Source organism: Poecilia latipinna, unplaced genomic scaffold (assembly GCF_001443285.1).
Source record: "Poecilia latipinna isolate Pla-1442-1.1 unplaced genomic scaffold, P_latipinna-1.0 Scaffold564, whole genome shotgun sequence".
In the NCBI taxonomy this organism is placed as follows: domain Eukaryota; kingdom Metazoa; phylum Chordata; class Actinopteri; order Cyprinodontiformes; family Poeciliidae; genus Poecilia; species Poecilia latipinna.
Genome location: NW_015113180.1, coordinates 90333 through 104248, shown reverse-complemented (window position 1 = coordinate 104248; position 13916 = coordinate 90333). Strand labels below are relative to the sequence as shown.

The 13916-nt window shown below is 42.2% G+C and overlaps 1 protein-coding gene across 4 annotated transcripts in view; it reads right to left on the bottom strand.

Annotated features, from left to right (window-relative positions):
* Positions 1–993: 993 nt before the first annotated feature.
* pknox2 (pbx/knotted 1 homeobox 2) overlaps positions 994–13916 on the bottom strand; it is a 79305-nt gene continuing 66382 nt past the window's right edge. For 2 of the 4 annotated variants that reach the window (XM_015041706.1, XM_015041707.1), the window contains 8 exons: positions 13654–13825; positions 12246–12431; positions 11985–12120; positions 10217–10314; positions 6744–6863; positions 6390–6466; positions 3921–4099; positions 994–2600 (listed from right to left, as the gene is read on the bottom strand). In XM_015041706.1, coding sequence (XP_014897192.1) covers positions 2275–2600; positions 3921–4099; positions 6390–6466; positions 6744–6863; positions 10217–10314; positions 11985–12120; positions 12246–12431; positions 13654–13825 — 1294 coding nt within the window. In that variant the 3' untranslated portion in view covers positions 994–2274. The remainder of the gene's footprint in view (positions 2601–3920; positions 4100–6389; positions 6467–6743; positions 6864–10216; positions 10315–11984; positions 12121–12245; positions 12432–13653; positions 13826–13916) is intronic. The other 2 variants (XM_015041708.1, XM_015041709.1) reach the window with 1 other exon arrangement.

Genomic DNA, 13916 nt, shown 5'->3' with positions numbered 1-13916 from the left:
TGCTCAAAATGTCTCTGCAGAACAAGCGCAGCGTCTCGCTGTTCAGAGAACACCAGCGCTGGACTTCCGTCTCCATAGATCATTTTGAAACATAAGCTTCTTCAGAGCGACGAGACTGAACTATTCGGATTCTTTTCCTGGTGCGCCGACTTGATCATTTTGGTCTAAGTTATTATTCATAGTTATTCACTACTAATTCACCACTAATTGCTCTCCAGGCAAACTGTTTGTGTTAATAAAGGGAATCTCCTGGCAACTACCAAAAATACCTTTTTGGGTTGTTTTTTTTTTTAAGCATGGCACATGCGATGTTAAACATGAGCAAAGAATGCAGAAGCTAAATTTCAGAAAGCTGCATTTTTAAAGCAGCGCCAGCTGAGCAGATGAGTGGGTGTGTTCCTGTGCGCTAGATTACAGGTTTGAGGGAGAGCCGGTGGGTGGGAAGCTATATAAAGCATGTGACAAAGAGCTGAGGTAAGTAAGTGAGGTAAGGCAATGCACTGTGGGAAATTCAGACATAGGGAAAAGCAAGTGAACCCTCAAGATTATGTTTTATTTTTGTTCCTTTTGGTTCTTGTCTTTGTAGCAGGTTTTGAAACTGGTGTTGCACCGAACATAGAAGACGTCAGGAAATGCAAAATGAGTACATCAGATTTACATGTTTTAATTATTAAAACTGATCTATTGAAACACAATAGATTTTGACAACAAAGTGTACAAATGAAATAGAAATATTCCCCTAGTTGCTCTGGAAGATCCATTAAAAAAGGCGATCAAGAAAAGAATATTAATGAGCAAAGTACTTCACAATGAACTATCAGAACATTCAATACAGCATGAGTTGTTGTTTTTTTTTTTCTTTGTGTGTGTGTGTTTTTTTTCCGTGTTAAACATTTTCACATTAGAAATGACTGATTTCGTTTGTGTTCTGGACAAAAAGAATCCCCCAAAGAATTTCATGTGATTCCCAGTTTTCTCAAAACGCCTTCTCTGTTTTGTTTTGCTAAAAATGTCTCTCAGCTCTGAAGTTTCCAGCCGTCACCGTGGGATTTCTGCTGTTGCAACGAGTGCGATGAATCCGGCAAGGCGATTAAAAAATACACAGGCCGCTATTTCCGAGGGTCCACGGCTGGATTGGAGTACGTATGTACATGTCGGCCACTTCTTTTGAGTCAGAAACTGTCACCTTTGCTCAAGTTACTCTTGGAGGGCACACACGCAGGCAGACACATGAACAGAACTGAATAAATATGCAAACCTCCCAACATCAGGATGCAAACAGAGGGAAAAATCCAATTTACATACTGTATGAGCAGTCGGTATACACCGGTGTACAACAACTGTTTGTTGTTTTTTTTTCCTCCCCCGTGTGTGTGTGTGTGTGTGTGTCTTTTTTAGTTTTGTTTTTTGTTTTGGCTCACAGAAGAAGAAACTATAAACTGAGCGAGTTTCGAAACGTCATGCTGAAGATGCGGATTCGCTGCAGCGTCGATTCGGGGGTCGTGGAAGAGACTCTGTTCAACCTGAGAACCTCGGCGTCGTGTTTAAACGCGTGTCGCAGCGGAGGAAGCTACTCCCTTCTGCAGATGTTTGGGAACGCCTCCCTCCTTCCTGTCGACCTTTTCCTCTCCTCCCCCACCGCACCCCCTGTTTTAGAAAATAAGATGACACGTTTTGCTGCTAAAATTAAACTACGACCTCCTGTCAGTAAAAACAAGATTAAGAAAAAAAAACAAAAAACATTCTGCAGCCCTTTTTTTTTTTTTTTTAGGAACTTCAGGGGCCAAAATATTACATTCAGTTTAATATCTGTTCCCACAAATCATCAAAAATTCTTCCTGTGCAGAGTTTAACATTTTTGATGCATGGAAACGACTCCTCATTGTTCTGTGCAGCATTCTCTCTGTTTTTTATTTTATTTTATTTTATTTTTCAAATTATCCCAGAATGTATTAAACAACACGGATTGTTTCCTTTCCATAACTAGCCCAAGCTGTGAAGTCCAAAGATGTGCTACCATCCAAAACATCCCGGCTGCTCACTGAATGATGACGTACGACGATGAAGATGCAACAACACAAATCCCGTCAGCGAGCTAAACTTTGTTGTCTACGATCAGGACGTTTTGTCTGCGGTGACGATGCAATGTGGCCTTAGAGAAGCAGGAGTTGTTCGGCGTTCGAGCCAGGCCGGCGTGCTGCGAAAGGGGCTCGCATTGAGCTTGACAGCTCGGGGTCAAAGTTCACGCTGCCCTCTCCCCCTCTTCCTGTGCGGCTACTCCAGCTCGTCTCCTGCGTCCATGCTGAGCTCTCTTCGTCCCCCTCCCCTGCCGGACAGTTGCCTTCCTCTGTCGTGTTCCTCCTCTCCTTCCTCCTCCTCCTCCTCCTCTTCTTCTTCCTCGTCCATGCCTTCCTCCTCCTCCTCCTCGTCCTCGTCGTCCTCCGTGCCGTCCATGGAGTCGTCGGCCCCCAGCATGGCCTGCTGCATGGCCAGGGTGGCGGAGTCCGAGGACAGCGACTGGAGGCCGTCCATGCTGAGCGGGTCTGCGGCACAGGGCAGCGGAGTTAGTCTGGGCGTGGAACAAGCTAGCCACACAGTTACTGCAAAAAGAAAAACGCTTAAATATTTTATCATTGCTGCTCCTGCAGTTTCCTGCAATTTATTTTAATGAGATGTCCAGGAAAAAAAAATAAATAAATAAACACATGCTGGGCCGAAAAAAAGTTTTCCCTTTTTGGGCTACGAGAGCATCAATAAGGATTAAAATAAAGGAATATATAAGGTATAAAAAGAATGATGAGCATTATCATTATTGTTATTCTATTTTATTGTACATATGATCACCACAGCTGAAATAGTCAATGTTATTTTTTTAATTAGTAGCAGTAGAAGTATTTTTAGCAAATAAAAAAAAAAACATAGAGAAATTAATACTTGTTTTTTGTTTGTTTGTTTGTTTGAGTAAATACCACGGAACTGTTGTATTTTTAAATCCGGGTCATCGTGATGTGAGAATCTAAAAATATCTAATATCCAAACATGTAAAACACACGAAGAAGACACGCTAATGAGGTGAAGACTAGATCAGGTCGGGAATGGAACTAATGGGGGAGTTTAGTTTGCTTCCTCGCATCGTTCAGTCTCTTACCTGCGTCACCTCCGGTGCCGAGATAACAGAGAATAAATTACAGGCAGCTTAAATCCATATTGCACTCTGGGGAGAGTTCTTTTGTCTTTGTCTGAGTTGCTCTCAGGAGACTTCCAACTAGTTTTAAAAACATGCTCATCTGATTCCTGAGGGGAAGGTTCTCTCTCTCTCTTTAAAAAAAAAAAAAAAAAAAAAGAAGATGACAAGCTTTGCCCTTGAAATAAACTCCCGCTCAGCTCGCAAAAACCAGGCAACACCGCCATCTAGTGGCTAGAATTTAAGTTCACGTCTACTCGTGATAAAAACGTGGATGTGTCACAAATGGAGTGTGTTGCACACTTGTTCGCTATTTTTTATTTTTGTCTTGTAGAGCTTTTAATGAGTTTAGCTGAAATTAATGTCGTCTTGCAGTGGAGGAACTGTGATCAACAGCAACCTCAGGTGTTTTTACATGTGCTAGTATGGAAGGCTTGGTGTGTCCACCAGACAGTCGGACCCCAGTCATGTTGATGATGAATGCAGCGTTTGTTACATCTTCAGCTATTGTGTCTCAAACTAAACAAACTCTTTGAGCGACCTGCTTACCAGGTGTTTACCAAGAACCACTGAAGTAAACGGCATAAAATCCTCTGAGGAAGACACAGCCTCATTTCATTTGAAATTTTACCGCAGCAGCATGTAAAATAATGTTAAAGACATGAAACAAAATGTGTGTCCATGCAAACTGTGACTTGTGGATAAGATGTTGATTTTTGTGTGACTGTTGGCCTACTTTCTGAGTTGTTCACTGTCTGAGATCTGTGCGTTTGTAGTACTCCGGCCACGATAGAGTCTGGCCAGAAGCGCTGTGTGGGGCGGTGCTGGGACTTCATTTTCTTCGCTTTAGGAGCCGGGTCTGGATTACTGGCATCCAACATGGGCTGAAGAATCCGGCGCCGGGCATTGATGAACCTTAAAAACAGAAAAATTTAAAAAAAACCTAACAACATGGATGGTAATGATCAGCAAACAAAAAAACTATTGGAAAAACTATTCAATCATTCAAGCACATGAACCACTTCTGGTGACAACAGTCTAAAGATATCGACTGCAATCAGTCTATGAGATTTTGGTGGATACAAGTCTTCTTTAGGACTTGGATTTTTGAGAACATTGAGGTTTGCAGAACAGTTCTCTGTGCAAATATTGCATTGGCTCACTTTTCCTGCACATGGGATCTTACCTGGTGACTCTGGTGCTTAAGGCATGGACATGTGCTGCCTTGATCAGTGCTTCATTGCAGTCCTTCAGACCTACCCTCTTTGACCATTGGTAGAAGGTGGTCATACCAACCACTACAGCTATCTGCCAGTGGTATAGCCCATGTCAGGCCTCTGCCTCCAACAATATCTATCTACTGTACGTCATTGGAGAAAAATGTGTTTTGTCAAAGGAGACAAAACTGGGCTTGTCAGCACCAAACACTCCATGTGGGTCTGATGTAAAACATTGTATATACACTGAAAAGCTTCCTATTATCGACTGTTGAGGATGTTGGAGAACCACAGGTGCTGGGAGTCTGTCCATAAAAGGCTTGAGTGTATGTCATTAAACTCTGCAAAGAGTAATGGTAAGATTCCTGTATGCGGGTTGTGCTGAGGTGGCGCAGGGATTAAGCACAACCCACATATGGAGGCCTTAATCATTGATGCGGTCATTGCAGGTTCAATTCCCGGCCTGGTGACCTTTGCCACACATCTTCCCCTTCTCTCATTACTCACTTTCCTGTCAAATAAAGGCCAATAAAACTTTAAAAAAAAAAAGATCCCTGTATGCTTCAACCTTGTGTGGGGCAATGAATTCACAGCAATAAGTTTTGCACCACTTATTTTGGGAGAAATAAATATGTTAATTGTTTTATCATACTGAATAACTGTACTCACTGCTAATGGTAATTTCACAGTATAACTTGAATTTATATCATTGTGTTAAAATTGTTTTAATTGTTTAATTTTTCTTATGCGTGTGAATAATTGAGGCAGCAATGTGGATATAGTACTCATATCTTCTTTTTGTTCTCTTATCAACCCATCCAAACATTCCAGACTTGCTCAGTCTTTTTGACGTGAGCGGCTGTTTGTGTGTGATTTCCAACAAAAGATATTGAGGAAAATGGTCCGGAAGTCTTTCCTGTTCTTTCAGATGCATTTTCTGGGTTTCTTGGAATTTCTCAGACAATCTAACCTGTCTAAAGCTTGGTAAGACATACACTTTTAGAAGATTTTCTTGAATGCCTCTCAATTATAAATAACCTGCTTGAGTCCATAGTGAGAATCTCCTGAACGTATGGACTTTGATGATTGTGCAAACCTTCTCAGAAAGATCATACGTAACAAAAATTCCTTCTCTATGGTTAGTGCTGATGTATCTGCCCCATCGCATTGTGCTAATATCCACCTGGATGCTCCAAAGTAGTAAACCTTGCAAACTCCAGTTGTTGCATGGTTCCTCACAGTTGCTACTTATAGAGTCTAAATAAAAGCTAACAAATGCTAATTTCTTTAATAATTCTTAAAGAGGCAGACATGAGTTTTTCTTAGTTGTCATGTTGTATCCCATGACCAAGACAACCTGTATGTACAAGGTGTTTCATTGTGCTCTTTATTATCTATGTTTTATTTTGTGTGTGTGTGTGTGTGTGTGTGTGTGTGTGTTTAGTGGTAAAATACCCAAAAACAGTAAAAGGACCTCCTCCACCACCAAAAATTGGAAAACTATCAAGAAAGACAGTAACAGGAACTGGTAATGAGTGAATAAAAACCCTGTGGCTTATATACTATGGTGGTGATTATCTGCTTTAAAACAGGTGAGTCTATTGACAACATGCTACAGGAAAGAATGAGGAAATAGCAACAGAAAAAGAAAGGGAAAAAAAGGAACAATACTTTTAGATCCTAAATTTGACTAAATTATTTCTTAGGTGATGTAACTGCCAATAGCCAATATCTAAAAGGTATTCTCCAGAAGGTAAAACTGTTTGTGTTCGTATTTGACACTTTGGGAAGTATTTAATTTCTGGTGCATCTGACATTTGCGGCCAGCAGATGGCAGCAAAGCTGTAGCAAAAAATAATCTGAAGCTCAAGTGTCTTGAGTCTATAGTTTCAGGAGTTGCCCATGTGCCCAGTGCTGCCTCTCTGTATGAAGACTTTCACCCTTCAGTGCAGATCTAATTAGGAGCTGTTAGGGTTGCAGCAGCTTACCAGTTGTTCACTTGCAAGAGGGTGAGACTTGTTTGTGCAGCAATCTGCCTCTTCTCGTCTTCTGTTGGGTACGGATGCTGGAAAAAGGAGGGAGGACGCACAATCTCAGTTTTTCCTCCAGGTTTCATGTGAGTGTTTAACTTGTCAATGACGGTCGACTTCTGTTGAAACAAATAATTCTACTTCCCTGTCCCCGTTTCACGCTTGACTATTCACCGTCAAGTTTATTTGTACAGCACGTTTCTGCGACGAGGCAGTTCGAAGTACTTTATGCGATCCTCGCCTCTTCTGATTCTACAGCAGCCACTTCAAAACAGTGGATCAGCACTGATGGATGCTGATGCTAACGCTCACCATGAGATGCTGGAAGAGCCAGGAACGCATGATGTTGGTGGCGTGTTTGGGCAGGACCCCTCTCTTGTTCTTTGACTTCTTGTCTTCACTGTCCAAAAGAGATGACAAGTCCACATTTACCTTTGCAAAAGGCAAGAAGGGAGGAGAGAGCATAAAGGGGGGGGAAGGCAAAAAAAAAAAAAAAATGGTTAGGCTTAGTTATTGTTGCCACGGAAACAAAGGGAGACTACCAATTACCTTCCCTTTTTTCAGCAGCAAGGGCAGAAACACCTTCTAAAGTGTCACCATGGTAACTGAATTTGAGTAATGATACTTAAAATATAAAAATGCAGAGGAGCCTACGAGTCTGTAGTCTTCTCGGTGTCTTACATTAAGAGTTAAAAGAGCCCAGGGTCAGGCCCCAAGTTTGAATTTCACAGCACGGCGCTGATTTAGTTTACTACTGGTGGGGAAGCAGAACGTGTTTGACTTGCTTTGCTCACAGTTGCTGACCTAAAGCCTGTTGGAGAGAAATGATTATTCAGAAGGTTTTATCTGGAGTGTGAACGCAAGACAAAGAAACGGTCTTAGGGCCGTTCCAGCCTTTGGCAGCATGTAGCGTAAATATGGACGGTGTGTGTTTCTGTGAGACTGAGCTTATTGTGGATGAAGCAAAATCACATCATGCATTTCAATGTCTTAAGTGTTGGTACCAACATTTACACTTGAAACCACATGTTTACATCCAGTGTTAAAAAAACAAAACAACATAACCTTCTGCTCAGTTTCTGACTTTAACATTAGGTTTTTCTCATTTAGGTTGATTAGGGTTACCAGAGTTATTTCTACATACTCTTCTGTCATCATTATGCCATTTATTTTGTGAAGTACATCAGGGACAAGCTTTCGCCCTCTTCCTCCCAACATAACAATGGTCGTTGCCTTAAACTTTAGCGTCATAGAACCACAGGACATGTCTACAAAAAGTGTTGTCCTTGTCTTTTAGCTCATCTGAATCTGTAATCTAGTTTTATTTTTGTTGCTTCTTCCTCTCTGAGTGACCTCTCAGCGGTGCAGAACCCATCTGACCGCAGCTCAGCAAGACAGATTCATTGGACGTTCTACTGCAATCTGAGGTTGATCTTTCAATTTTCAGACTCCTTAATACTTGCCCTCTGTTGTTTTTTTCCTTCCACTCTCAATTCCTGCATTGTTTGGCATTTGTGTCGCTATTACCTTGCCATATGTGTTTGTTCTTTGTTTTTTTTTTTCAATCTCCCCAGAAGGAATGCCTGTTCCATTATGGGTTTAAGTACACCTCTGTCACGCGCAGAGTTATGGGAGCTGTCGCTGCTTGAGACTTTATGAACCTGTCTGTTTTCCATCAGACAGGATGGAAGCTTTGTCCTCCTAAAAATGACTCGATAGGATGACCGAGGACGACTTTTGACTAACTGGCTTCATGGGATCAACTGATTTATTTTCATTATAATCAAACTGCAGGGTATGTAACTGGGTCACATGTGAACTGATTTGAACTGGATTTGGATCCAACTGGATTCTCCCTGTTTATAAAATGCCATGTTGGAACTTTACGTCATGTTGGTTAACTACACTGAACTGTATTGAAGTATTAATAAAACCCAGCACGCTTCCTAATATTGTAAATTCTAGGCATTATGAATACTTGACATTTATCGGCAACCAGGATAAAATCCACGACAAATAAAAGCTAAACTGGACTGATATGCGCCTTAGGAAGTGTGTGAAGTCCAAACTTAAACAATCATCCGTGTGCTCCGGCGGTGCAACGCATTATATGGGAACTTATATATTACAAATGAGTACAACTTCACGTCGCATTTACAGTCGTGACACAAAACAAGACTCATTACAGTTGCAGATGGGCTTCACTTGGATAACCTCCCTAGCCCAGGGTATGTATGCGTTCCAGGGCAAAAGGGAGGCCGAGTTAATTGGCGGCACTGAGCTCGAGAGTGTGATTACCCGGGGCTTGTCTGCAAAGTAGCTGTGGGGCGGTGTTCAATTCCCAGCACAAATGTAGCGCTCTGCTTTGGCAGGGCTGATGTTACCCAGTGGGCTCTTCTATAACTGTCAAGCACAGAATTACCTGTGTGAAAATCTAAGTCAGCACTGCGGCAGATACAACACCGCTGCTCCAGGTTTTAATGCATCGACACAGGTAACTCTGTGATGCATTTGACGTCGCTAACTCTATAATCAGAATTCTCTTTTGTGAACAACGCAAGCATTCTCGGAAGTGGATGTACAATTAAACTTGTTTCAGAAACTCCTTGGAGTACCGTTCCTTGCCTACCTCTTGATGTTTTCCGCATTTCATGGATTCTGCTGGGATTTTAGGTCACAGAACAACAAAGTAGCTTCTATTTGAGAAGCAGAATTTAAATGAATAAATAAATAAAACTCAGAAAAGTGTAGCAGGCCTCTGTAGCCCCCCCTGAGTCGATACTTTGTAGCATTACCCATCTTTTCGTCAGTTTGACCCAGCTTCCACGTCCATCCTGAGAAAAAGCTTCACCACACCATGATGCTGCCACCCACGTTTCCACGGTGACGTCCAATGTTCTTCTCACCGCTTTGAATCTCACCAAAAAAGGAATAATATGACCAAAACCTATTTTTGCAAATGTTTGCTGTATCCTCGACACGACGTGTGTTTTTCCATTAAAATGCAACCAATTGCCACTAATTACAGAACCGTGAACTGACCTCAATTCAAAATGTTAATAGAGTCCCACAACTCATTATTTTCCTCCCACTTGTCATGTACGAACTACGTCGTGTTGCTCTGTCACACCAAAGCCCCTCTTTTCCCCAATAAAGCAAGACGACATCCTGTGAAAAAGTTTAATTGGGCATGCTGATCGAGACCCACCACCTCTGAATACAGTCAGGAAGGATTCACCCAGTAGCCCAAGTCTGGTGAAACAACTAAAGTTTTTTTAAAACTTGGTAAAATTTTATAATAGAATTATTATTGGTTAGCATCACCGGAAAGGTGCTTTATAAATCAATTCCACTTACCATTTAGTCTGTGATGCTAAAGGTTGCATATGCAAGGACATGTCGGGCCCTACATGTTCTGTAATAAACTCTTCTATACATCTACAGTAGCTGCTAAAGTGATACCTTTGCAACATGTGCATATCTTCCACAGTGTCCACACTTAGACTTTTCAGCCATGAGTCCTGACAGGATCGTAATGTCTTTTATGATCCTGCCTGATAAACATCAGGAAGAACAAACAATTTCCATTCGTTTGGCAGCAGGGGGCACATTCAGGTAGAGACAATGAAAGGGAACAAAGCGGGCGGGTGGGGGGGTGGGGGGGGGGGGGGGGGGGGGGGGGGAGGGGAGGGGAGTTCAGTGAAACATAAAGAGACATGTTGAAAAGTCAAACTGTAAAACAGTGGGAGGCTTGACGAAGCACCGCGCCGTGTACACGGCATTACCTGCGAGTTCTGAATCTGGATGGTTCCTGGAGGTAGTGCCTGCGTTAACACTTGCCCTTGCGATGTCACCATGGCAACCGGCTGGTACAAGGTTCCACCTGAGGGGATAATTTGCCACCGTGAGTATCAAGTGGCCTCAACAGCTACTGGAAGCCCCCATCACGCGCCACCACCGGAGGCTTATTAACTGCTTGTCGGTCTCGCAATCAAAAAACAAAAAAAAAAAACACAGCAAATAAATAAAGCAAGTGATTAAATCCAAGGTGGTGTAATGTCCTTTAACCCTGACAAAACAAGAAGGAGGTGGAGTGTCTTGTTTTTTTTTTTCTTTCTGCTTTTTTTTTTTTTTTTGCTCCTGGCTTAATTAGCCTTGATCAAGAGACTCTTATCACAGTCTGTTTGAGCTCTACAGTGTGCAGTGATCAAAGGCGAACACATTGATTTATTTTGGGTTAAAAGGGATTTCCAGAGGGCAAGATTAACATTTCACTGTACAAGCCTGACATTATAAGAGCCAAGCAGCAAGCCAAGCTCCCGCTCGAGCATACACAGACATAAAAGTTATGGCCGCAATAAAAGGCATGCCAGTTCCGCTGATTGCTTCTCATTAGAAGACGGTATGTACTTGATCGTATCGATTTGTATGCGCGGTTACGGCAGCCGCTTGCGTGTCAGACTTAATTCATTCCAAACAAGTCGTCTTCGGATCGTTCCACGCGGCTTTGCGCACATGTGGCAACGGAGCATCGCTTCGGATACGTTTTACTCTTCTGACACATCGATAATGCTCTCCCAACTAGAGGGAGGGGCATGTGGAGTACTTCCTGAAAAATCTATTAGAGCCCATACTGAGGAGGTCAAGAACGCATCACCTTTTAACAGGATTTTCCTTTGCAGAGAGAAAAGAGCAAAGTGAACATTCTTTGTTGTTATAGCAGGCTGCAGCTAATGATTATTTTAGTAATTAATTCTTCTGTCAATCACTGTGACGATTAATCAGATAAAAAGTTCTACAGATTTTTCATTTATTAAGAACTGAAGCCTTTTTTGCAACAATAAAAGCTGCAAAGAGACAAACATGTTAATTACTATTATTATATCATAACCATATTAGAGCATATAACAGCATGCCTTTAGTGAACTCTTGATCATTTGTACCAAAGGACTCATCTGCCGCAGAAAATAAGAACAAGAAAGAAATCTTCCTGTGAAAAGATCAGCCCTTTAACCTGATATAACATCAACACTATTTTTGGATTAACTGATGAATAACTGGATAGCAAAAGGTTCTTAAAATCATATATATATATATATATATATATATATATATATATATATATATATATATATATATATATATATATATATATATCAGCCACTAGAATGTTTCCAGGGGACAGAGATTCTATTGTGACAAAAAAGCAAAAAAACAAAAACAAAAACAAAAAAAACAGAAACAAATTTGTTGGTTGGGGTGCGGGATAATTTTTTTATCAGTATTTTTCACAATACTGTACGCAAGTACTGTTCTGATTTTTGCAGATGGAAACATTTCCAAACAGTCAAATTAGTTTCTTAGTTAACATGGGAATAGTGAAGTAATCTGTGATCAGACAATACCATGGTGAAATGTTTTTTGCAGGTTCAAACCTTGGCATAAATGAAAACCGGCCTCCGCATTTTAACTTGCAGTTCGGCAAACCTCCGATTCTTGATCTCAAGTCAACTCTGTCAAGTTTGTGCCACAGGTGTGCAATCACATCCTAACCTGATACCACTTGTGAGTTGATGGTGGTCATGGCGACGTTGCTTTGCTGCAGACCTCCGGCGGGCACCACAATCCCTGAAGAGTTAACAGAACTGGAGACAGAGGTCATGGATGGAGAGGAGGTCTGAATTAGTTCCTGGGGGGGATCGCAGAAGGAGATGATGGTGAGCAAGTGTGGTGCGGGGCAAAGCACAGAGCAAAGCATACCTGGTGGAATGCCCAGAGGAAACAGCTCTGCTCCGAGGTTTGGCCGAGACTCACCTGCTGCATGCTGAGACTGGTGTGGGATGGAGAGTAGGGCCCTCCGAGGTCGTTGCGCAAAAGGTTGTCGCTGTGCATTTTGGTCTTGAGGCAGGTGATGTAGCGATTGCAGAAGTCCTTACAGAGCTCATTGACCTTCTCCAGCTCCAGTAGGTGGATCCGTAATACCTGGATAGCCTTCACCATCTAAGAGTACACACAGGCACACGCCAAACCACGTCACTTTTGTGCATGTTAAGTCTGCGGTCGGCACAAATTCTTTGCACCACGTTCTGGAGTGCAGTGCCCACCGAATTAGAGAAAAAGAGGATCTTTGAAACTCTCAGTCAGTCCTTGGTGGACCTACTGGCTAGGACCTCCATAGTGTGATCAAATGGGTTTGGGCATTTGAGTCTGAGCCAACCCTTTGCCTACTTAGAGCCTAGGCAAAGTTACCTATTCAGCCTGAGCGATTCCATAATATTGGCCAAATAAACTTGTAGGTATGGTACTGATTTCCTTAAACGGGTGACTTCTAACATTATTTTAAGCTAAATATATCCATATTTACACTGAAGTTGACTGTTTTAAGTTGTAACTGAATTAGAATCTGAATGTGTTAGATTGAGGGAAATGATTCGGGACGAGTTAACTGCATATGAATCTGACCTTTTCAGAATTAAATACAGTTTTTTAATCCAGATTACTACAACAACTGTGCTACTAGTAGTGCACTTAAATTTAATACAAATTGGACATAAGAGAGTTATAAAAGTATCAGAAAAAATATCAAAACAGACACACCCATTAAATTGTATTCAAATGAAAGGGAACATCCTGCCAGTACCTCTGCATTTTGGCATCTTTGGCCGCTTGTGGCACGCTGTGAAACTCTGCTCTAAAGTCACCACTGAAGGTCAACAGAATGGTCAGAAAAGTGCTTTGCCAAGGTGAAGATAAATGAGCTAATGAAACTGCCCTCCCTTAATCAAGGGACCGTTAACTCAAGTACCTGTGGCAGCCAGCAGGGCCCAGAGTGGCATCACTGCCCTGTGGCAGAGTTAGTGCCCTCTGGGAAGGGTGCTGACACCCAGTGGCTCATAAAACACACAGATGCAGGGTTAATTGACTGTTCAGCACTTGTCAGCATGCCCTCCTGTACTGTGATGACAAGGCTGACCATTCAAAATCCAATTTCTCTTGATCAGCAGGCATCCTCTTTTTATTTGTAATTCTTCATGGCTATTGCAAGCAGAATGTGTGTGTGTGTGTGTGTGGGGGGGGGGGGGGGGAGGGGGGAGATGTCAGAAATTAGCCCGACGCTTAGCCCAGGCAGCAAATCTGTGGGGACACCCGAAGAGGGACGTGGACAAGAGACCTCCCAACCTTTTATGCACTCAGTGTTTTCCTGCCTCGGTCATTGACCCACCAAGTTGTCGAGCTCCGGATCCTCGCTGAAGAAAGGCTTGTGTTCTCGTTCTTGCTGGTGAACAAAGTTTTCAATGTCTACGTCGAAGCTGGCCGACGTGATGCATTCAGATCCCTGCGTGGCCTGTTCACATTTCTCAAACAGCAGAGCCAGCAGGGGGAACAACGGATGTCTGAAGGAGACGAGCGGGAGAAAAAAAAAAAAGAACTTAGTGCAAACCAAATACAGCAAGACAAAAAAAAAAAAAAAAAAAAAAAAAAAAA